Source organism: Haliotis rubra, unplaced genomic scaffold (genome assembly GCF_003918875.1).
Source record: "Haliotis rubra isolate DU_JTF1 unplaced genomic scaffold, ASM391887v1 Scf124, whole genome shotgun sequence".
Lineage (NCBI taxonomy): Eukaryota > Metazoa > Mollusca > Gastropoda > Lepetellida > Haliotidae > Haliotis > Haliotis rubra.
The window spans coordinates 1,777,723-1,804,051 of NW_025765159.1; the positions used below are offsets into that span (position 1 = coordinate 1,777,723).

At 42.9% G+C, this 26,329-nt stretch overlaps 1 protein-coding gene across 3 annotated transcripts in view; it reads left to right on the forward strand.

Annotated features, from left to right (window-relative positions):
- Positions 1-26,329, forward strand: part of LOC124266228 — a 110,767-nt gene that overhangs the window by 14,061 nt on the left and 70,377 nt on the right. The window contains exon 1 of one of the 3 annotated variants that reach the window (XM_046701043.1): positions 18,630-19,012. The exons of 1 other annotated variant lie outside the window; for it this stretch is intronic. In XM_046701043.1, the coding sequence (XP_046556999.1) occupies positions 18,865-19,012 (148 nt within the window). In that variant the 5' untranslated portion in view covers positions 18,630-18,864. Of the gene's footprint in view, positions 1-18,629; positions 19,013-26,329 lie in introns of those variants that run through there. One more of the 3 variants, XM_046701041.1, reaches the window with a different exon arrangement.

The window sequence follows — 26,329 nt, forward strand, 5'->3', positions numbered from 1 at the left end:
TATGTTCTGAAGGAAGTGGAGGCAGCAAGGTGACCCTATATGACCCACATTATTCGAATGTAATAATTCGTTGTCTGGTCTGATTGCGAAGCGACCTTGCCAAGTGGCAGGATCGTTGGATTTGCTTTAGTTGGTGTTTTCTTCATATCCGGTCCGTTACGTCATTTATGTCCAACAACGTCCCCGGCTACCAGATGCCGACGACGATTCTGCAGATACATCAGTTTCGGCCTCCACAACAGCCTGAAGTCGGTCAGTGTTCGTCATGTTATTATTCTTATTGCAGTATAGGCATGCCTGCTTGAGCGTGGTCGATGTTGTGGCCTGCCATCTGTTCCATCGTAGGACTGAAAGTACACTCTAACTGGACTTCGAGATAAGTGTTATGTGAGGCAAAATGTATATTTGTGTTCTGATTTGCAAAATAGAGAGAACTGCTATAGTAGTGTCGAAATTCAAACCATCTGTTGTACCGAAGTATTGTACGCTCGAACTTCGAGATTAGGGATAGATTAGAGGCATATATTTTGATTTCGTAAAGTTTGTGCTGCTCTTAACAGTTAACTGTTAGATTACGCAGAAAGGTATAAGTATTGTTCTGATTTACATAAGAGACAGAACACTTCAGCAGAGTCGAAGTTCAGACCATCTGTTGTACCGAAGTATTGTACGCTCGAACTTGACTTAAGATTACGTTTAGATTAGATGTATATATTTTTATTTCGAGCAGTTTGTGCTACTAAGTCGGGGGTAATCTATTAAAAAATGATCGTGAGTGAATATCTATGATATCAAATTAAATATTATTGCACGTCTATTGCGACTTTCAGGAGCCTTTACGAAAGAGAAAATGTACGTTTTTTATTCGTTTTGTGTTATAACCGTTAATGATTTCTCTGTTGTTTCGCTTCACAACTCTCATTGTCTACCTCACTCACTGAACGTAGTCTTCCTACAAGGCGTATACCCGTGAAGATCCGCGTCAGAATTGATCTTCACTAAACCATGCTTGTCGTAAAAGGAGACTAACGTGGTCGGGTGGTCAGGCTCGCTGACTTGGTTGACACATGTCATGGTATCCCTCATGCTGTTGATCACTGGATTATCTGGTCCTGACTCGATTATTTACAGACCGCCACCCTATAGCTGGAAGATAGCTGAGTACGGCGTAAAACTAAACTCACTCTCACACTGAGCTTATGGCCCACCTGTCTGTTGACTTCTGTCTTCCATTTCTTAGGCTGCGAATCATAGCTGCTCTAATGCATCTGTTTAATAGGGCATGACAGCATCGAAGAAAATCCACTCTCATTTTTGATCTGGCTCATTTCCTTTCATCGTAGTCACGCCGAAGACAGGGGTTCAATTCCAAAAGGGATAGAATGTGTGAAGCCAATTCTGATATCTCCTGTTTCTATATTGCTGGAATATTGCTAAAATCAGACTAGAACCTTACTCACTCACTCAGTCATTGGAGAGACGAGGGGGTAGCCAAGTGGTTGAAGTATTCTCCACACAGAAGGCCTTGGTTTGATTCGCCATTTGGGTACAGTGTGTGAATCCATTTCCGGTATTCCTGTCGTGATGTGTTGTAAAATCATAATCACTCATTCACCCATTCGTCAACTGGTTTGGCTCGGACTGGTTTTGCCGTTAATGGCGGTAATGCAACATGTAACATCTTGCAATTTGGGTACCTACTCCCATCCTTTTCTCTCACCAAGAAAAGTTGGAATTGTTTACGAGGCCAAAATCAATGTCCACTCACTCACTCGCTCATCCTTCGCTCATCTGCTCCATCCCCAACTAACAGCCACCTTCTCCCTCGAACAAGCACCGTCAGTGACGATTGTAAATCTCGCGTTATTCCTTCACAAACAGGTCCCCCCAAAACCAGCCAAAGTGAAACCCGCAATAAAGGTTTCATAACTGGTTAATGGACGTTGATGGATGGGTCTTCGCGGCCCGAGCTTATTTCCTGTACAAGCCGACCGTAATGGTGAACTAAACAGTATTATTTTGCCTGGTCCGCCTACTTTGCCAGCAGCGTTGCATGTTTGCGCAGCGGAGACAACCCCGACAGCATGTGCGTGTTAAACCTCCAACATTTGTCTATGAATTACATTTATCACATGTTCCCAGAACGGCCGAAAATTTTAACGCTAAGTTAAATATTTCAGACACTTCCGGTTATGTAGTTGCTTAAACCTATGTGCATGACTCGGTTGCGTGACCGGCTTTCATAGACATGGTCGTATTGCTCTTAAAGGGACTGATATACAATCGAAGAACATACGATGAGGTCATTCCAGGTGCGGAATAAACTTTCCAACAGCATGACCTTTAAAATAAGTAATTTCCTAGTTTTCTGTTGATATTAAAATACGGCAGTTTGACAAGTATCATAATTTCCGCTCCGTGTTTCACAGTGAAATCGGTGATTACATAAAATATGACCGAGATCCGTCTGTTCCATTACTCGTGTCATTTGTATTGCTTTCTTTACGAGATTCCGTGATGGCAAAACGTAATATATGTTCAAGGCTTTTGTGCTGAGAAGTGTGTAACAGAAATACCTATTGACATTAGTAAAAGACATTGTTAAAAAAACCAGCAAAACAAATTAGATTACATAAAACTGATCTGTAACAAACCCATGCTTGTCGTAAGAGGCGACTAAGGGGATCGGATGGTCAGACTCGCTGATTGGTTGATGCATGTCATTGTAATCCGGATCGATGCTCATGATGTCAATCACTGGGTTGTCTAGTCCAGATTCGGTTATATACAGACCGTCATCATATAGCAAAATATTGCTGGAGGAGGCATTGAACAAGAACCAAACAGACAAATGCAAAAGTGATGTTTGTAAACAACTAACCGATCACGCCTCTCATCCACACGTATTTTAAATATGACAGGATACGAGGAAACAGACAACAATGGACCTATGCTCTGTGTAATTGTACGTCTTCACACCGGAGTAAACCAGAGACTATCACCAAGAGCAATGAAACCAGCAGACCCTGGCATTTCGCTCCAATGCCTACTTGCCTAGTACATGACGCTTTAACTCAGCTTACCAGTAAATATGTATTCGTATTATGTACGGGGCGGTGGGGTAGCCTAGTGGTTAAAGCGTTCGCTCGTCACGCCGAAGACCCGGGTTCGATTCCCAACATGGGCACAATGTGTGAAGCCCATTTCTGGTGTCCCCCGCCGTGATATTGCTGGAGTATTGCTAAAAGCGGCGTAAAACTAAAACTCAGTCAGTCAGTACATGCTGCTTCAACGTAGTTTACCAGTAAACATGTATTCGTATTATTTACGGGGCGGTGGGGTAGCCTAGTGGTTAAAGTGTTCGCTCGTCTCGCCGAAGACCCGGGTTCGATTCCCAAAATAGGTACAATGTGTGAAGTCCATTTCTGGTGTCCCCCGGCGTGATATTGCTAGAATATTGCTACAAGCAGCGTTAAACCGTACTCACTCTCACTCACTCAAAGTATTTACATGTGTTCCCTTATTTTTGCCGTTCAGTATATATGGTCTCGGAAATCTCGCGGAGTCTCAAATATTCCCTGAACTTGTATTTCCACAAAGCAAATAAAACACAAACATGGCAACAACTGAGTCACCATGGGTATATGATATGTACTCTGCAAGGTCGTTAACATGGTTTCAACAGGCAAAAACTGCGTTAAAGGGGGGCGATGCTCCTGCAAGTTGTCAGCCCGTACGTTTGATCGAAGTCGCTCAAATACCAGTTCGCTTTATCTTCGAAGTCGGATTGTTTGATGTATAAGCAGTTTATCGTTCCTCTTGTATAGATATAGTGTCTGGGCTTACAACTCGCACTGATTACAACGTTTTGATCTTGACTGGAAATCAACACCACGTTGTAGATCATAGACCCGTTATTTGCTTGAGAACGGGTCCGCTGTAAGAGTCTCCATTATGAAATAGGCGATATATCTATCTTATCACGTGACCTGGCTAAGTAAACATATTCGCGAGTAGCACGAATTGTGGAAATATCACTTTCTTTTATGTTTTCAGATGGAAACATATTCAACGGTAAAAATCAATATGTTATTTATTATTTAATGTAGTCTTATATGAGCAGCAGCACTAAGTTTACCTTCTGGCAAAAACCAACATGCGTTGTACGTTTGATGGATCAGCTTATAGTCTGTAAAGTCTAATATTTCCTGATGTATTTTTCCCTAAAATGCTTAGCTTTCTTAAAGTGCATTCATCAAACAGTCGTAGTCCTGGGCCCCGTTTCGCGAAGCTATCGTAGCGCTAAGACTGGCGTACCTCCTATACTGTTACAAAGACTTACGACAGTCGTAGCGCTACGATAGCTTTGTGAAAGTGAACGTAGCGCTACGATCGCTTTGAGGAAAGGGGCCCAGAACGTCACGTGACAACTCCCTTTTGTCATAACGTTTGGTTGATAAACTGAGATTTTACACTGATTAAATAATACCACGTAAATATTAAGGCAATATATTAAGATGACCCTAAATCACGGATCCGTTTGTGACGTAATAGCCAGTTCGATTCTTGTAAACGTATTCTTTTGTCTCATCTAGGTTACACAGATGGCTTTGTTTGAGCAGATGAATGTTGCTTTACGTCGCAGTCAATAAAGCTGAAGTTATATATCAGGGCAGACTCGCCAGAGTCAACGGTGTTTCGATGACCGGAACTGTTTGCCGATCGAATGACCAGGTTACCGGATATAAAAATAATACGCTCTAACTTCCGGTTCCGGACCCAAGTCAAATTGACTTGGTTACTGTCTACTAACAACACCAGTTTAAATAGTTCAGTACGTATTGCGCATACCAAGAATAAAACCTGTCTCCCGTTCGCAACTGTTTTGAGCAGTTAGCTGCCCCGGCAACAGACACTATTAACAAGTGAACTGAAAGCGTAACCACTTCAACGTGAGATTATTAGCCCTGATATTCAAGGATGTGCTACAGTTTTGAATTAACGTTTTTGTCCGTTCTTCTTTGAACAGACCCTGAAGCACTATGTCGCCAAAACTCGATAAATATGATGAGCGTTGAAGACGCTCTGTTTATTAATAGCTTCCGCCCCAATATGGGTTATTTTGCTTCATTAGGCTAGACGCAATCTATTATTAACCAGCTTCGTCGAAAAATCAATAAATTAGGATAATCTATTCCATGCACGAAATACAATAGACTGGTTCGTGTCTCCGCCCTTCAAATAGAGGTTGAAACGTACAAGTGGTCGGTTTGCGTAATAAAAATAACAACACCAACGATAATATTATGCCGGAGTCATTCTGCTGCATTTTGTTTGTTTAAGAGCGCACTGCGCAGTGCTCCTGCTGAATGGCGGCCGTCTGTAAATAATCGAGTCTGGACTAGACAATCCAGTGATCAACAGCGTGAGCATCGGTCTACGCAATTGGGATATGATGACATGTGTCAACCAAGTCAGCAGGCCTGACCACCCAATCCCGTTAGTCGCCTGTTATGACCAGCATGGGTTACTGAAGATCAATTCTAACCCGGATCTTTCTGCATCATCTGTAACACATACTAATAATACTGTGTTAGCTGTGTGAATGTTATTGCCCAGAGTCCATACACAATCGGCATGCTGAAAGCGCTAACATTATTATCCCGTTGGATATGTCTGCAGTCAATTTTCATTCTCGACTCCATGGGGAGTATACAACCCAAGCTTCCTTCTCAGGCGCTCGAGGTTAACAGCCATATTACCATGTCCCTGGCGGATATAAATACGGCGTCTTTGGTTATCATCTATTGAGATGGAGCCATTCTTCAATTGAGAGGAACTGAGGCAAAAAATAAATAATTCATGATTTCTGTTTTCACTGTACATGGTAATTTGTATGCGAGTGTTTCGATTACAAAATGACATCGCCCCCAAACATGTTACTACATCAGAAAGAAATATTAATCATATCTCATCGAGAAATGACAAAGATAACTTGAGGATTATCTTACCAAACATACGTATCGATACGCTGAGGTAAGTGTTAATAATTAAGATCGAACTAATCAATTTTGTATTACCGTCTCGCCGTGAGTTGCTTCCTGTGGCTGTGTCAGGATCCGGTTACAGTGGTTTCGAGATAGTGGTTGCGAGGTTACCAGATTGGCTCAGACTGATTCTAGGTCTTTCACAGTGTCACATAATCGACCTAGACTCTACGTCACCTCAAGCTCAACTGTCCGCCGATAGATAACTGAAATACTTTGGCGTTTGCATCACCTGGTTTACCCGGGGCGGTGTGGTAACCTAGTGGATAAAGCGCTCGCTTCTCACCCCGAAAAGCCGGGTTCGATTCCCCACATGGATGCAATGTGTAATGTTCACTTCAGGACTATAAGGCACCTGAAATGCCATGGCAGACTATGGTCATGTGAAACAGTCGAATGATCCTTAACTTGTATTAACATACAATGTAGTCCCTGAACCGCTTCATTTTCCTTTCCAGTCCTATCTGCAATGCTAAAGCCCTCAATGAAGCAAGTCTAGATGTCCTCAGTATCTAAATCCCGTCTCAATTGGGCTTCTTTTCAATTTAAAAGGAATTATTAGTTTTGTCAAAATATATATTCAGAGACTAAGCCTTAGTCTACATACTATGTTAACCATTGCAACGAAATTCCACGTTTCCACGTGGGCGTATCTTTAATGCTCTCATAGATGTTAAAACTAATATTTAATCAATTTAACTGCGAATTACACATGCTTATGGTGATGCAGATATGCAAGATGAAACCTACCCTCGCCAACGCCGGCGTTACGAGGCACAGCGATCATGTTTGGGAGATCAACGGTAAATCTTCGGCAAGCAATAGCTCTTGCAGGGCTTTAGGTATGCGAAGATGGGATTATTGTCTTCATGATTTGGCTGGCTGGCAATGAGAGGGAATGCAAATCTCGCACTTGTTCCCCGCCGCTGTTATAAATATCTGACGCTTTGCCCGAGCCACTGAGATAGTTCGTGACCACTCGGGATGTTTCGTGACGAGATTTCGCTTGCTCATTTCGGGACATGCCGAATGACGCCTTGTCACAGAGTACAGCCGAAACCATGCATGTTTGTATAACTGTATATCGTCTCTGGATACAAGGAGGTGATGAATGGTGACAAATATAGACTTGCTCAGATCATTTCTGACTAAATGAGAAAACTGTTCTTTTAGAAGGCTGCATTATTATTATAAGACCGGAAACGAAATTCTGCTTCCGGTCCCCACCGCGCACAACTCAAAACGAGTGAGTGAGGGAGTGAGTTTAGTTTTACGCCGCACTCAACAATATTCCAGCTATATGGCGGCGGTTTGTAAATAATCCAGTCTGGACCAGACAATCCAGTGATCAACAGCATGAGCATCGATCCGCGCAATTGGGAACCGATGACATGTGTCAACCAAGTCAGCGAGCCTGACCACCCGATCCCGTTAGTCGCCTCTGACGACAAGCATGTGTTACTGAAGGCTCATTCTAACCCGGACCTTCACGGGTCCTCAAAACGAAGACAACCGAAAACCCTGCAATCAAAATGTGTTAACTGCTATTTAATACTATTAAAGCATCAACGTCGTATTATTGGAAATTCACTATGCTGGTTCTCTCGAATACCGGATAACTCGACCCTTTTCCCAGGGCCCCATGAGTTCCTCACTATAAGGTTCGACTTCATACGGACAATGTTGAACATTTTTCTTCATTGATTCGTCAGCGTTTTTCAACTACAAGAGATAGCGTTTCAGATCCTTGTCGTATATTTCGACAGTATTTAGACCCATGTGTCTGGATTGTTGCAATATGTCATTTAAACTGACATATAATATGCCCCTATTCTGAAATCAATTAAAATGGAATGAAATAAAATGGAAATTAGCTTCCCATTAATGTCTCATTTGAATGTGAAGATGAACTATGAAAGTGTAAAGAAATATTTTTCTATAAATACAAGTTTTTATTTCATTTCAATATTTATCATTTGGAGCAATTGCTAATATTTCATAATCCCCAGAGATATATGATTGATGTTTTAATGTATCATCAGCTTTCAACAACACGAAATCAAGAATACCTAAATTATTATACTTTCATAAACATTTTAAAAACATTACGAGTTATTCTGTGACACATCAACGTATCATCTGACTCCAGATTATTCAAGGGACTCGTGTAACGAGATCGCGTAGGAATACAAAGAATTTTGATTTATGTTTCCTATAAAGAATCATACCATAGCTTCGCATTGATTTTTGAATTCAGAGACTAAATCAAATGATCTTCTTTTGACAGTAATGCATTCAATCCAGGGAGGATTACAATCAATATATCTCCCCTGCATATGTGTATGCCTCGTCTATTGCTTGTAGGGTCAGCGTTTCTCACACGATATAATGGCTACGGTGCCTTGAAAGATTTATGACCTCATTTGGTTATCTATAGATTTCATTTTAAGGGATATCGGTTCCTGAGATGAGGGGCGATTTCTAATTATACTACGATCAGCTAATTCATTTTTAATTCTTAAAGGGAAATAAACTGGCTTGATTTAACAAAGACTTGGTAATGATTTTTGGACGTAAGTGAGACGCATTGTCAGTTTCACTTTGAAATTGTCATCAGCGTTAGATTGTTAACAGTGAATACCCAGCTCTACTGGTAGAAAATAAAAAGAATCAATAATGCATTTTATTATTCTTTTATAACAACAATGATTTTAAAAACACGCGCTAGAGTGCGAACCTTAAGTAACTATCCTTTATTAACCAGCAGCATCGATTATTACAGCGCGTTCCATATGAACCGATCCTTTATCAACGTTAGAATGGATTGTTTAATCATGTTTATTGTGCACCAATCCTTTATCAACCCTACATATCCATTATTGGGACGCGTTCCTTGCAACAATCCAATATTCACGGGGAGTATCAATGTTAAATCCCGTTTCAAAGGCAAAACTCCTGTATTAACTGGGAGTATCATTCGCTGAGGTGCGTTCCATATGCACCAATCCTTTATAAACGGGGGATATATGTTGTTAGAACAGGTGACATATTCACCAATCCTTTATCAACTGGGAGTAGAGCCGGTGCCATATTCATCAATCCTTTATCAACCGGGAGTAGATCACGTGTCATATGCATCAATCCTTTATCAACCGGGAGAAGAGCAGTTGCCATATTGATCAATCCTTTATCAACCGGGAGTAGAGCAGTTGCCATATTGATCAATCCTTTATCAACAGGGAGAAGAACAGTTGCCATATGCATCAATCCTTTATCAAACGGGAGTAGAGCAGTTGCCATATGCATCAATCCTTTATCAACCGGGAGTAGAGCAGTTGCCATATGCATCAATTCAACAGGGAGTAGAGCAGTTGCCACATTGATCAATCCTTTATCAACCGGGAGTAGAGCAGTTGCCATATTGATCAATCCTTTATCAACCGGGAGAAGAGCAGTTGCCGTATGCATCAATCCTTTATCAACCGGGAGTAGAGCAGTTGCCATATTGATCAATCCTTTATCAACCCTGAGAAGAGCAGTTGCCATATGCATCAATCCTTTATCAACCGGGAGTAGAGCAGTTGCCATATTGATCAATCCTTTATCAACCCTGAGAAGAGCAGTTGCCATATGCATCAATCCTTTACCAACCGGGAGTAGAGCAGTTGCCATATTGATCAATCCTTTATCAACACTGAGTAGAGCACGTGTCATATGCATCAATCATTTCTTAAATTGATATATTGATTATTAGAGCGCGTTTTACATACATGCAATACTTTATCCACAGCGATAGTGGATTAATAGGGCTAATAGGATAATGGATTAATCTATCAAACCAGCCGTATCATTTCCAATCAATGCAAATCCTTTGTGAGAGCGCAATTCATATCCAAGAATCATTTTCAAAAACTGCAATGCAAACAATGCATATTATTCTTGAGAGTGGACTCATATGCAAAATACTTTTTGAATGTTTAGTACAAATGTATACAACAATGTTTTGTCATTGCTACAATCCCTTTACAGTGTTGGAGCTCTGCTTTGTCTGTAACGCTGGATTTGGCGTGGACATTTGGTGGTGAACATACCTTTAAATCCGGCCGGACCCTTGAAGATCCGGGTTAGAATCTTCAGCAACCTATGCTTGTCGCAGCAGGCGACTAACGGGATCAGGGGGTCAGGCTCGCTGACCTGGTTGGCACATGTCATCGGTTCCCAATTGCGTAGATCGATGCTCATGCTGTTGATCACTGGATTGTCTTGTCTAGGCTCGATTTTTTACAAACCGCCTCCATATAACAGGAATATTGCTAAGTGAAGCGTTAAACAACAAACAAACAAAACAAATATCCGGCCGTCTGGCCATGGCGCTTTAAGTTGCTGTTGTAGCCAGGTACTTTCACGTGAGATGACCGACATGTTGTGCACGTATGGAGTAGGTGATGACTGTCAGTTGTCGAGGACGCTGTCATCAGTGTCAGGTGACTCAGAGAACGCTGTGTCCCAATGTAGGTATACCAGTCTCAGTAACACTGACTCACACATTGTACACCCACTGGCCCGTGACCTTCGCTCAGCGTCATACCTCCTCTCTCAGTAATGCCCTCTATGTTTCATAGTGCTAGCTCGCCAGAGATTAACCGTCCAGAGTTTAACATCATTACCCGCTCAAACATATTATACAGACTCTGAGTGCACCAGTCGTTGTTTCATCTCTTCATATCCAGCGCCAGGAAGGGGAAAAATAAGTACCATCTTTTGACATCATTTGCTTTACGCGGCCCGGAATCGAACCACCGATCTCTCTGTACAGACACTGTATCCGGTAGACTATAGGTGCGGTCATTAATGTACACAGATCATTACAGAAAAGGGTGCTACTAGAGCCTATGCCCACATGAACACTATTTTATTAAAGGGGCGGTTGGGTAGCCCAGTGGTTAGAGTATTCGCTTGTCTCGTCGAATACCGTTGTTTGATTCCCCACATGTATACAATGTGTGTTGCGCACTTCTGGTGTCCTGCACCGTGATATCGGGACTTCCCCAGACAATGGTAAAACCTTAACACAAGTACGTGAGAGGTAGGAGAATGTCTCGTTTGTTTCCGAATATCTGTCTTTGCCGATGTCACTTTAAATTTTAACTCACTCACTCACACATCTCAATGATCCTGCTGTGATGTTCTTTACAATATGGCTTCACTTAATACATCACACAATCATTGCTTTTATAAGCACAAAGTTCCTAAAAAGAAAATACTAATAAATAAATATCAGATTTGCGTAGACCGATGCTCATGATGATCACTGGATTGACTGGTCCGGACTCGATTATTTACAGACCGCCGCCATATAGCTGGAATATTGCTGAGTGCGACGTCCCCACATTTCCTGTACGGTACTATCGCCTCGTGTCCTTTGAACGATTTCGTCGCTCTGAGACCCGTTTTCATACTGCGTTTGCCTTTAAGCGTCGTATATTTTATTGGTCTAATACTATGTTTAATACCACACATGTGATACAGTAGCTGTTAAAATCCTCATCGTTGACGAAGTTTTGTCTGCTGGCATTGATGTTTGTTAATTTCCTAGCACCAGTCCGTTTACTGTTATCTCGTGGTCATCAAGGAGAGATAATTATAGACAAACTGACCACTGGATCGGGGAAGAGGCACCAGTTCCAGTCCGAGTGTCAAGTTGTGTATTAAATCAGTAGAAATAACTCGACGACATTGTCGTGTAATAGTAACTATAATATTAATGATAATTAGGATGATGATAATGATAATAAGAAGGATGATTTGGATGATGATGATGATGATGATGATGATGATGGTGAAGAACTTATTACAGTCATGATGTGGTTGAAGTACTGCCGATGTCACTTTAAATTTTAACTCACTCACTCATACATCTCAATGATCCAGCATTGATGTTCTTTGCAATATGGCTTCACTTAATACATCAGAAAATCATTGGTTTTATAAGCACAAAGTTCCTAAAAAGAAAATACTAATAAATGAATGTCAACAATCAATCACAAAGTTTCAATCTGATTTGTATACAAACAGAAAAAACGTATTAACCTGATGAGGTTTAGTTTAATTATCTATGGATTCAGCGATTGTTTGGTCCCGCGAGGCCGAGAGATAGTTCCTGTTCTGCTGTTTGAGCTGACGCCGTTCTTAAATTGACATCAATATTTGATGTCAAGCGAACTAACCAGATGCACGGAAATGGGATGTTTGACAGCGAATCAAACTCAAACAAGACTGTGTTGTTTGTATGCCTTGGTGTCAGTAGGTAGATTCGGTAATTTAGAAGATACAACTAGCAATCTCCGATTTCAACTCCGAAATATTTTCTGTGATAACCGTTCAATGATACGTGCACCTGAAGCGGGCCGCCTTGATCTAGTCGTATTTGATTCTTAAACTCGGTCGGATCGAATTACTTTCTTTGTTCGATTTATTTTTTCTTCAGGAAGTTAACGTCTGTGATGAAGATTAGTGGTATTTAAAGCCTTATGGCGGGTTTTGTGGATATACACTTCATATTCTTGCCAAGTTTTCGGTCACCCACAGACTGGTTCTGGCAATAGGAGCATGGCATTTGTTCACTCTGTAGACCAACCAGATACTTTTAATTGCTTAACGGTGGCAAAATGGTTAAAAATTCGTACTTCGCTGTACCCCGAGTTGCGCCCCGCAGCCGTACCAGGATCCGCTAATAAGTTATAATTCAAGAGACTTCAGTTTCGGAAAGTTAAGAACCCTCCACCGACTTCGGACTTCAGCCCATTTTTTCCGACATGTAACATTTGTAACAAAATAAATAAAAATAACTGTTAATGATTCATGTCAAGTGAGTCACAGATGCATTTACATGCACAGCAACCGTTTCATAACGACCAAAGTAAGTGTAACCCATTTATATCCCGTTGTTGTCAGACGGTCTCAATGCACCAAATGTTTCGCTCTTGAATATTTCATAGTTACAGAGAACAGTGTCGTTAAGCCCTGTGTGGCTATCTATGTTATTCACAATAATCCATCTGTGTGTCTTGTACTGGTCTTGTACTGGTCTGGTCCAATTTCCCATTGGTTTGTTGTTTAACGCCGCACTAAGCAATATTCCATCTATGTGGCGGCGGTCTGTAAATAATCGTGCCTGTACCAGACAATCCAGTGATCAACAACATGAGCATCGATCTACGCAATTGGTATACGATGACATGTGTCAACCAAGTCAGCGAGCCTGACCACCCGATCACGTTAGTCGCCTCTTACGACAAGCATGGGTTTGCGAAGACCAATTCTAACCCGGACCTTCACGGGTCCCCAATAGCACAAGTAGAGTTTCCATCTTGGCATCCCCTCTAGAATCACTTCAAAGACAGCATCTGTTATCGTGAAAGACTCAGTCAAGTGTGTGGATACATTTGAATAACAACGGTGAACTATATATCTCTACTGTATTATACTGTGGTATCAAACGTTGTGTCGCTTAGTTGTACCAGGATCTGCTGATTTAGTGTCTTCCGGTTATGAATATTGGTTTGTAAAACACAATACAGGCAGGTGGATTTTCGCCAACATCTGCGACTTACACATCCTGTGCAATTTTAAGGGTTTGCCACCAGAGACAAGCATCGAAATATGCTGAGATATGGACGAAAGCGGACACTAATCGGCCATTGTGACCAACCAATCCCCAAGATAGTCCTCCCTTAAAACCCTCCGGAATATTACCTGATTTTAGCAAAATATATAGTGCTACTGCACACTAATGCACTTCGTCTCTTCATGTTTCTCCAGTCTAACGTCGTTGTGACGAAGCTGAGTCTACTTAAATACTTCGAGTTATCCGAGATTCGATACAACAACAAAAATGACTAATTATGGAATCCACAGGATCCAAGCATTTACTTTGACACAACCCAAAGTTCGACACAACCTGATAATGACTAATTATGGAATCCACAGGATCCAAGCATGTACTTCGACACAACCCAAAGTTCGACACAACCTGATAATGACTAATTATGGAATCCACAGGATCCAAGCATTTACTCCGACACAACCCAAAGTTCGACACAACCTGAAACTGACTTATTATGGAATCCACAGGATCCAAGCATTTACTTCGACACAACCCAAAGTTCGACACAACCTGATAATGACTAATTATGGAATCCACAGGATCCAGGCATTTACTTCGACACAACCCAAAGTTCGACACAACCTGATAATGACTAATTATGGAATCCACAGGATCCAAGCATTTACTCCGACACAACCCAAAGTTCGACACAACCTGATAATGACTAATTATGGAATCCACAGGATCCAAGCATTTACTCCGACACAACCCAAAGTTCGACAAAACCTGATAGTGACTAATTATGGAATCCACAGGATCCAAGCATTTACTTCGACACAACCCAAAGTTCGACACAACCTGATAATGACTAATTATGGAATCCACAGGATCCAAGCATTTACTTCGACACAACCCAAAGTTCGACACAACCTGATAATGACTTATTATGGAATCCACAGGATCCAAGCATTTACTTCGACACAACCCAAAGTTCGACTCAACCTGATAGTGACTAATTATGGAATCCACAGGATCCAAGCATTTACTCCGACACAACCCAAAGTTCGACATAACCTGATAATGACTAATTATGGAATCCACAGGATCCAAGCATTTACTTCGACACAACCCAAAGTTCGACACAACCTGATAATGACTAATTATGGAATCCACAGGAATCAAGTCTTTACTTCGACACAACTCAAAGTTCGACTCGACGGTTTTTGATTACATTTGAGGTTGTTGAGACCCTTTTTGAAATATTCATTGTAAATCTCAGCTTCAGAAAACACTTTGAGTCCTTGTTGTATTCATGAAAGGACTCTGTATTCGGATCAATACATGACTCTCTTTAACAGTAAGCTTGTTTGTCTCCCAAGTCTAGGAATGTTCCCCGTCTGCGGCTTCAGCATTGGGGATATCTTCCTCTGATCCCCGACGTTCGAATGACCGGATTGTAAGTCACTCGTTTGGTTGGAAGTTAATCTACTCTTAGATGTCTGACAATAGACTTGGCAAGTCTCTATATTGATATCAAGTGCTCTAAACAATGAAACACACATGGAACAAGAACCTGTGCACTACTCAACGAAACAAACATGGACAGCAGCAGCCAATGCACTACTCAACGAAACAAACTTGGAGCAAGAACCCGTGGACTACTCAACGAAACATACTTGGACAGTAGCCAACGCACTACTCAACGAAACAAACTTTGACATGAGCCAATGCACTTCTCTTAATCTTCCCTTAGACTTGGCAATTTCTCTATATTGATATGAAGTGCACTGCACAAAGACATAAACAGGAGCTAAAACTAATAGTGAAACATCAGACAATATTTCTTAAGATAATTATTGCATTCGTAACATTCCAGGAATAGAGGACATGCCTCGAATTTCGAAGACAAAGACTATCCCCAGCCTTGTCTCATAAGAGCACGAACTTTCAGCAAGCCAGGGCATATGAAGACAAACGCTTAGTCCCTGAATATAAATAATTTTGACTTGAAACAAATAAACCCATTTAAATTGAAAAGGAGCCCCAGTGATTTGGGAGACCTGGGGAAATCTAGACTTGCTTTATTTAGGGCTTTAACATTGCAGGGAGGGCTAGGCAATAGGGAAAATAATGTGGTTCAAGGACTGTGAGACAGACTAGGGTGTATGAAGCAAGATCGTGTCTGCTGTTAATCTACTCTTAGATGTCTCACAATAGACTTGCTCGGTCTCTGTGTTGATATTAATTACTCTACTCAACGAAACACAGAACAGAAGCTTGTACTTTTTCATACTAATCCGTGTCTGGAGTCAGTAAAGACTCGCCATGCAGAAGAGGGCGCTATCGAAACATTGTGCACTATTTCTCTTTGATGGATGGTTGAGGGTCTCCTCGCTCTAATAAGTCCTCGTAATGTTAAAAGTGAAACTTATTATTGACTTCTAATGATGTTGTAATGGCTTCGTCTAAGTTAGATTGGGCCATTAAACCGTGTTAGCAAAGAGGGTGCTCGGCGAAGCATGGGTGTAGTTTGTGGGAGTAGTTTGACCCGTGTACAGGTTAAATCGATGGGAACACATTGCTACATGAAGTGTATTGAATGGTGTAGAGATATAGAAGTCCTTACCAACAACGATAAACGGTTACGAGGAGGGCAGGGGGCTTGTCACTCAGAATTATCATTGGCTGGTTGCCATGATGTGAGTTCGGATCTGCGGTTTATGCCAGTATTTATATGGCGTTAAATGGGATCCTGTTTGATAAGTCCTTTAGTTCTGAACTAAACAGCTAATTACTGTGAAATGTCGAAGTATATGGGGTAATATGATATCAAATAAATCTATCTGATTTCTGAAAATATCTAGTGGTTGTGGGCACTGTAATATGTCCTCATCTTGCCGTTACAAGGATGTAGGGGTATCTTGATTACCACACGCACGCACGCACGCACTGATCTACCACAGACAGGTGAACATATACTATCTTTGTAACGAAACGACGGGGGTGACTTAATTAAACTCTCCACCCTCCCCCACACACACACACACACACACACACACACACACACACACACACACACACACACACACTCGAGCGTTAAACCAACTCCAACTTAGACCACCTGGTTAGAATAGGTCCCCAGCAACCTGTGCTGGTCCTGCTGTGGGGATTCAGGGATAGAATAGGTCCCCAGCAACATGTACTGGTCCTACTGTGGGGATTCAGGGTTAGAATAGGTCCCCAGTAACCTGTGCTGGTCCTACTGTGGGGATTCAGGGTTAGAATAGGTCCCCAGCAACCTGTGCTGGTCCAACTGTGGGGATTCAAGGTTAGAATAGGTCCCCAGTACCCTGTGCTGGTCCAACTGTGGGGATTCAGGGTTAGAATAGGTCCCCAGCAACCTGTGCTGGTCCAACTGTGGGGATTCAAGGTTAGAATAGGTCCCCAGCAACCTGTGCTGGTCCTACTGTGGGGATTCAAGGTTAGAATAGGTCCACAGCAACCTGTGCTGGTCCTACTGTGGGGATTCAGGGTTAGAATAGGTCCCCAGTACCCTGTGCTGGTCCAACTGTGGGGATTCAAGGTTAGAATAGGCCCCAGCAACCTGTGCTGGTCCTACTGTGGGGATTCAGGGTTAGAATAGGTCCCCAGCAACATGTGCTGGTCCTACTGTAGGGATTCAGGGTTAGAATAGGTCCCCAGCAACCTGTGCTGGTCAAACTGTGGGGATTCAGCGATAGAATAGGTCCCCAGCAACCTGTGCTGGTCCTACTATGGGGATTCTGGGATAGAATAGATCCCCAGCAACCTGTGCTGGTCCTACTGTGGGGATTCAAGATTAACATTTAGGTCGCAGGCAACCTATGCTGGTTGTATGTGGTGACGTTAAGGACTTGGTTGACAGACTCGTCCACATAACATCGATCACGGGATCATTGACATCCCACCGTCATACAGCTGAAATATAGCTGATTCCGGCGTCTAGCAACATTCATACATTCTTATTTGTGTGTAACGATCGTCGTACAGCATTATAGTGAGTACACTCAGGGTGGCCTCGTGCATGCTCACATGCATTAATCCGATGTACATCCAGCAATGTGTAATTGCTGTAATAAGTAGAGATGATCTAAAATCAGGTTTAATCGTTGTTTCATTGCTGTTCTCGTCCCCCGAAAGTTGACAATTGAGAGCTGCCTGGCGAGCGGAACTCCGAAAACAGCTGAGACTGCTAGCCATTTCTTTCCTTATTTATGGTCAGCACGTGTATATCAACAACGCTGACCACCGTCCGGAGGCAGTTATGTCGCCAGGCACCGTTGTGATACCTCTTAACGTGCTTCTTAAAAACTTCCACGTGACAACCACAGCACCAATTGTAGTGAGTGAGTTTAGTTTTACGCCGCTTTTAGCAATATTCCAGCAATATCACGGCGGGGGACACCAGAAATGGACTTCACACATTATGCCCATGTGGGGAATCGAACCTGGGTCTTCGGCGTGACGAGCGAACGCCTTAACCACTAGGCTACCCCACACCAAATGTATGTCAAGCGTTGTATTTGTAGGTGAATAAGCCATTCACCGACTTATTCACATTATCGACGTAACTACCTAGCCCGTGAATTAATTTTGATGTTGGGCAATTATTTCTTCACTGAAATCCTTCCTCGGGAGAGCGACGACACACCGAGCAATGGATTTGTTACACCCTTAGCCGAACTCCTGTGCATGGTTGTAAACCTATGAATAATGCTGTAAATTAACTGGGCTTGATTCAATATGATGAAGCTTGTAGCTGTTGAGGATAAGTTTCGATCAATGGTGAGCGGCTTCTGTCGCTGCAACAGCTGTCTTCCAAACCCGACTCTACCAAGCATAAGGCTGTATTATGATAACGTCTCGCGCGAAGCAGAATCCCCCTCATTTTGTCTTGACCGCGCATCCTGATAGCTGGAGTTTTTTCTTGGAAGCTTCGTGTTTAGTTTTCTGACACTTGTTCCTTTGAATGTCCATTGTGGGATATAGCGATTCTATTCAGGTCTTGACTTATTGATCGTCACGTGACGCGGATGTTTACAACAAGGCACGTGGAGCGTCTCTGCTGTGTTTGGTTTACTTGTTGAGTTTGCCCCTGTCGGCCGCGCTGGCTCGCTGGCCCTATACTCAGTATTAAAGCTTGGCTGAGGATCAGTACACCGGATTACCACCATGGATGACGAGGTGAACGATATGCACACGACCCAGGCTCCGATTGTCGTCGATGAGACGGAGACAGTCAGTTTTGAGCACAAGGTGGAACCAGCTACCAAACCCGATTCGACCGAAGACGACACACAAGCAGACGCAGTAGCCGAAGGTGGGTTTTAAATGAACTGGTTGAGCAGACGACACGTTCTCGTCTGCTACTTTACACGCTGATCGTCTGCAGTAATGTTGTTATTAGAAGATGCTCCTATTACTTGTCAAATTGCAAAATTGCTTCAGCAGATGAAGCGACTCTGAGCAATTGGTTGAATAATTAGCCTTGTTCATCGCTTCAAGAATTATCATAAAATATTTACCGCTATGAGGTTCAAAATCATTTTGTCGCCTAGTCTATTCGTCCGGACAACATACAGATTGTCTGAAAACCAGAATCACTGAAAGCTTTCACTCAGCGAATTATAATAATGATAACAGTAGCTCGTACAGAGGTTAACATAACAGCTGCAATTATCAGAGGTGAATCAGCCCGCGATCGGCGTTGCGTTGGTGAGAAGGGGAAGGGGGTCGTTTCATATTTTAGTAGCATCAGTTTCAGAGGAGCTGTTCTGAATCGGCAAGAGGTGCACCCTTGAGCAAAGAGTCACGAGAACGTATGCCGCTGGGTCGTGGTACACCGCCCATGTTTCGTTATAACGCGACTTCGTCGACCCTCCTCACTATTACGCCATAGTCGCTTCCTCACCCTTAAGTATAATGTTTCAGTGTTCAAGGCTTCCTGTGAAGATATCCAATTACACATGCTAGCGTTGTTGCCCACTGACGCTCATACATCATATTCATTCATAGGATCTGCATCCCATTCCTGATAATCATCTGCCCTCCCCGAGGAGTCGGACCCCCCCTGCCAAATCTGTCTGCGCTGTCTGCGATGACTAATGATAATAACTAAGAGCTGTCTTCAGAGACATCTATTTTCATTGAAATCACATTCTGGACGTTTGCAATGGATTTTATGTTGCTGTTTTCCCACTCTTTATAAATGTTAATATTGCCTGATTTAAAGGGACTCTCCGAACTGGTCCCGCGCGTCTGATGCCATTAATTTATCAATGTACAAAGGCAATCATCTCAATGACGGTACCATCACATAAATTTTATGCATCAGTCGGACTAAGGAGTCGTTCCATCCTCCACGAGAACACAGAGCTACTTTTCTCAGTGAAGTATATTCTATTTTGACTTCAGTGTGAATTCTCTTTCCGTCCCAGTTACAGCATTTATCCCGAGTCTCATTGTCTTGAGGGTCTCGGGACCCGAGTAGGAAAACGCCCGTGAATATCTTGTTGTGGAAGGACGAGGGCTTTGCACAATAAGCAAACAGAACGCCGATATATCTCACCTTACAGCCGGACACAAGTGGCCATTATTACGTTTTTCCTGTTTCTTTAATTGTGCCCACTTGTTGGCAATAGCGATTGTACTTATGATGAATTCTGGTCAAGAGTTTGGAAATTCGTTCTAATTGAGAGACTGGTCTCGTAACCACTGGGTTCCGGACCCGTCTACGGACGTGGCGATTGAGGTTCAGATGACGTCTGGTGAAGAGTTTAGAAGTCTTGACGTTCTGTTTGATAGACTGTAAACTGGGCTCCCGTCCGCAGTCAATAGCGAATGTAGTCATGATGACCGCTGAAGTCTAGAAGTTGTAACTGTCTTACAAACTGGCCCCCCGTCTACATATCATAGCGATTGCAGTTCTGATGAATGTTGTGACGCTCTATTTGACAGACGCATTTTGCCTAACATAAAACTGGGTTCCATCTTTATAACTCTGCATTTCGAAAGAGGAGATATTTCAATATAAATAATGCGGATTATTCTTTTGCAAAACGTTCACGCCTTCATCTTCACTATCCACTATCCTATCCAAATTTCGAAGTTGTTTATCCTCGAAGCAATGAATAAATTAGTTGAGTGTCTGATATTGTTTCGATTGTCTACTGTTTCTCTTCTATTGCGTCGGGAAATTCAGCCATAGTATATCAAGATCGCCGGGAGAGCAATGCAGTCTCCGTTGTTGATGACTTTCATGTCGGAGTAGCAGGGGACGTCGGCAGACAGTAAATCGTCAGAATTAAACGTCTTTCCATACGCTATAGTTACTTTGAGCCAGTGTCTACAGCTTTTGTTCGAACAGAAGCGACCCGCTTATCAAAATGGATGCATTTCTGCCGGTGTTCAAGACTGGCCAGGCAGATCGTGGCTGTTGGTGGTGTTCTTGATTAAGCCAGAGACCATATATCGGTATATGGTCTCTGATTAAGCTAACCGACTCTACAGTTGTGACGTAAAGGCCATTTTACTCAATCGTGGCGGAGAAGTGGTACTAGTTGTGTTTATATTTAAAATAGCTCCTGTTTATTTTGGTCTTGACACTGTGACGAGACTGCCATTTCAATCGCCATGGTTAATCCATAGTGATGGTGAGAGTAGTCTAAAGATTCGAGCTAAAATTAAGAAAGACTTGGAGTTATGTGGTGCACCATAGACTAACGCTTAGTCCCTGAATATATATGTTTGATAGTAACAAATAAACCCATTTAATCTGAAAAGGAGCCCCAATGAGTTGTGAGATTCAGGCCTGGGGAAATCTAATCTTGCCTCATTTGGCTTCAGGAAAGACTAACAACTAGTCTCTGAAATGAACATATTTTATAAATATAATGAAAAGGAGCCCTGAGGCTTTCTTCATTTTCAGAGACCCTGAAGCTGTGGAAATCTAGACTTGCCACATTTTCTAGACTTGCGTGGGCTTTTTTGGATATATTTGCTTCAGGGTCTGTATGACAGACTAGGCTTTTAGCATTGCATGGAAGGCTAGGCAGTAGGGAAAATAATGTGGTTCAGGGACTGTGAGACCGACTAGGTGCATCTATGATAGGAGAGTTCCAGTAGTTCAGAGGTAGTTAAAATACCTACGACGTTGACTAAGACGCTCCCTACTCATGTCAGAAAGACAAAGGCAGTATTCACAAAATCCCGCTTTGCTTTTCAACAAGCCCGTGTCAGGTATCGTTTAATTTGCAAAACAAATCCCGAGCTAAAATAATCCTGCATGAGCGTCTTTGTGTTCAAACCTGAAACTAAAACGATAAAACATCAGCCAAGTTAATTAAGTCGTGTTCGTTTCTTCCGACAACACTCATCCCAAACACCATAGTCTACCAGATGTGGAACAAACCAGAAACGCTAGCTCCCAACACCTCCGTTATTAGTGTAATTATTTTCTCCTCTCATAACTCACATTAAAAAAACATCCAGGTCAAACACGACACTTCATGTAAACCTTCACAGACGTTTACAACCGAAGAACACCAAATACATTGAGAAGAACGTTAGATGGAAGTTTGCCGCAGCTTGTGAGAGAAAGAAAATTCAAATATCATTCGCTTTTCAGCGATGCCTATGCACGAAGTTTGACCCCAGGACTTGGTAATCTTTGAGTGGGGGAGGGGTGTGATGGGGGAGGGCGGACCCTCGACCCAGCAGGAGCTCAACCGTATGGCACTGCACTCCCCCAAAACTCCCCCAAGACCTCAGCATCAGGAACTTGTCCGGGTAAAGCACAAGCTCGGGTATCAGGTTTCGATGAAACCTTTCTTCACGCCTTCTGTTTTTCTCGTTTTGAAATATTTCTTATCGCTTTGAAACTATCAAACGGTCTGAATGTGCAGCAAGGCGAGATTCAGTACCTCCGTAATCTTCTTCAGACCTGGGTAACATTGTCCGTTCGGTTCCTTGAAGTATTGTTTCTTCCAGACAGGTGTGCGTCCGACAAGGGTGCTCTTGTAGCGTAAAGATTGCTACTTGAACAAATCAGCCCATCGTCAAATTTCGTTCGTGAGCGATCTCGTAAGGCGCAAGTTAAACCATACCTTGGCAGGTGAATTCACATTAAATCCTCTTCAACAGGGAGATGTCTAAATATTTAAAGAATCATGGGTAAATTAGGCTTGTCGGGGGATGCTGAAACAACAACGTGCGCGATGGGCATTATTCGAGATTTGTATCAAGCGCAGCAGCGATAAAAGCCATGTACACCAACACAAACAATCTGGACACGTGCTGGGGACAATGTAGCCAATAATCGCGGACTTATTAACCAGAATGTGCCACCGCTCTGTAAACATGTGGAACGGAGACGTACATATTCAACAAACACGTCGGCAGTGATGGCGGGACCCGTCCCTATTCGTGGTGCGGTTTACAGCTTTGAGAATTTTTTGTATTGGACTGCAGTAACCCATGCTTGTAAGAGGAGACTAACGGGATCGGGTGGTCAGGTTCCCTGACTTCGATGACACATGTCATCGTATCCCAGTTGCGTAGATCACTGTTCATGCTGTAGATCACCGGATTGTCTGGCCCAGACGTTATTATTTACAAACTGCCGCCATATAGCTGAATATTGCTGAGTGCGGCGTTAAACAACAAACAAACAAACAAACTGTGATTTGTTTGTTTACGTATGTAGGTTCACCAACTGTACCTGTATGTGGGGCGGCGGGGTAGCCTAGTGGTCAAAGCGTTCGCTAATCACGCCGAACACCATGGTTAGCTTCCCCACATTGGTACAAATAATGTGTGGACCCCATTTCTGGTGTCCCCCGCCGTGATGTTGCTGGAATGTTGTTAAACGCGGCGTAAAACTAAACTCACTCACTCGTGGTATGTCGACGAAAGTGTCATATTTCCTTGTAATGCGTGGTTAAGTGCCAATGACTTGTGGTAAGTGTATTAATATGTGGCAATAGATAATCTACCAAGGTTGAAGCTGTTCGCACCAGTTGGTATTTTATATGAACCTGCTGCATGCAGTGGATGCATGATGATAATTACCAGACATTAAGTTGTTATTTCTAGCTACAAACATGACTAATTAGGATAGCAATTGGAACAACACAAGAAATAGACATGCCTTGGATGCACATATTTGTTGTAATGGCAAAGCGCCGAGTACTTATTTAATGGACTCGTGAAGATCCGGGTTAGAATTAGCCTTCAGCAGCCCATGCTTGTCGTAAGAGGCGACTAACGGGATCGGGTGGTCCGGCTCGCTGACTTGGTTGACACATGTCATTGTATTCCAAATGCGTAGTTCGAGGCTCATGTTGTTGATCACTGGGTTGTCCAGACTCGATTATTTATAGACCGCCCAAATAGCTTGAATATTGCGGCGTTAAACAACAAACAAATTTTAGTTCATGAGGGATTTCAGTTTAACACGGGGCGGTGGGGGTAGTCTAGTGGTTAAAGCGTTGGCTCGTCACGCCGAAGACCCGGGTTCGAATCCCCACATTGGTACAATGAGTGAAGCCTATTTCTGGTGTCCCCCGCCGTGATATTGCTAGAATATTGCTAAAAGCGGCGTAAAACCAAACTCACTCATTACAGTGAGTCAGTCAGTCAGTTTACCACAGTTTTTAGAGTGAATATGCCTCTTTTATTACGGCAATATCATGGCGGGGGACTTCAGAAGTGGTCGTCACACATTGTACCCATGTGGGGAAGTGAACCCGGTGTTTTCTGCGTGACGAGCGAACGCCTTATCACTGGGCTGCCTCGTCACCCAATCGTCGTGTCAGCTTAACGGGGGATGAAACATCGAAGAGATGCAGGTCTGAGATATAACGGGAAGGGGTGGGGGGCCGGGGTGGGGTGGGGGTTAGCCTAGTGGTGAAAGCGTTCGTCCCCCACTGTGATAATGCTGGAAGCGACGTAACACTAAACTATTCACTCACTCACTCACTCACTCCCATTAGGTGAAACACACTGTGGTGTTGACGAAACATAGACGCCATTGTTTTATGGGGTCAACGTGTTATTTATGTAACACTAACATTGTGATGTAATCTAATGGTTGTTGCTCTAGGGACAGACATGAACAAGCTCATCTCAGTGTTCAGTGCAATGTACAAGTATTTTTATCCCTCTTGATACCAGTTGCTGTACATTAATACTAGACTAACAGTAAGTCTCTGAAATGAACATATTTTACAGAAAATAAAGAAAAAAATGTAAATACAAAAAAAGGAGCCCAGGGACTTTGAAGCTGTGGAAAAATAGACTTGCCACATTTTCTAGACTTGCGTGGGCTTTCTTGGATATATTTGCTTCAGGGTCTGTTCCACAGAATACATTAATACTAAATATATGGCACATGTCAAAATAACACTAAGAGCCTCAATATATACCGACAGATACTGACTTGTCAGAATAAACATTAATCCTGATGGCACTCATTTGGATTATCTTTTAATCCCAGCCCAATCCCTGGGATTGTGCAAATTGAATCATGAATTTCACCGTTCCCAGGAATAGGGCAGAGATTTCTTTGTTGAAACCCAGGGAATGGCAGTTCAGGGATCGAACCCATGAACACCAACACCCCCGGATCCCCTTTCTGTGTGTGTTTTTCAAAATTCCTGGATCCGCCCATGAACTAGCAAGGTATCATAGTCCCTGTCAAACTTCATTCGTTATGATTGGCCTAGTGTATAGTCGTAATATTCTTTCTGTGCAGTACCAGTACATTAATTATAGAACAACAAACCCATCCACAGCATGTCTATTTCATGGTGTTCTAATTCCAATAGCGTTGTAAAGCACGCTTCGTAATCTGCGCTGATTCCTGGCGCGGTTCTCTACATACCGCGGAGTCTAATGCATGTTTATATTACATGTATGTTCTGTGTTCCCTGTGATCGCCCATAAAGGATGGCAATGTATCTGGATTCTGTCACTCTGTCTGCTGATATGTATCTCATGCTCTGATTATGCTGGCTATTGACCAGATATTGATTGACAACAGCTGTATGAATGTCAATGGCGGCTGTGAAATACATCAAGCTGCTCGCAATGTACAAACTATGTTGTGAAATACGTCACATTCCATCAAAGTGATGTGTGTGTTGTCTCTCTCCCCCTCTCTCTATCTCCCCTCTCTCTATCTCGCCCTCTCTCCATCCCCTTCTCTCGCTCTCTCGCCATCCCCTTCTCTCTATCTCGCCCTCTCTCCATCCCCTTCTCTCGCTCTCTCGCCATCCCCTTCTCTCTATCTCGCCCTCTCTCCATCCCCTTCTCTCCCTCTCTCGCCATCCCCTTCTCTCTATCTCTCGCCATCCCCTTCTCTCTATCTCGCCCTCTCTCCATCCCCTTCTCTCTATCTCTCTCCATCCCTTTCTCTCCCTCTCTCCATTCCCCTCTCTATCTCTCTCCATCCCTCCTCTCTCTCTATCTCTCTCTCTCCACCCCTCTCTCCATCCCTTTCTCTCCCTCTCTCCATTCCCCTCTCTATCCTCTCCATCCCTCTATCTCTCCACCCCTCCTCTCTCTATCTCTCTCTCCACCCCTCCTCTCTCTATCTCTCCCTATCTCCATCCCTCTCTCTCTCTCTCTCTCCACCCCT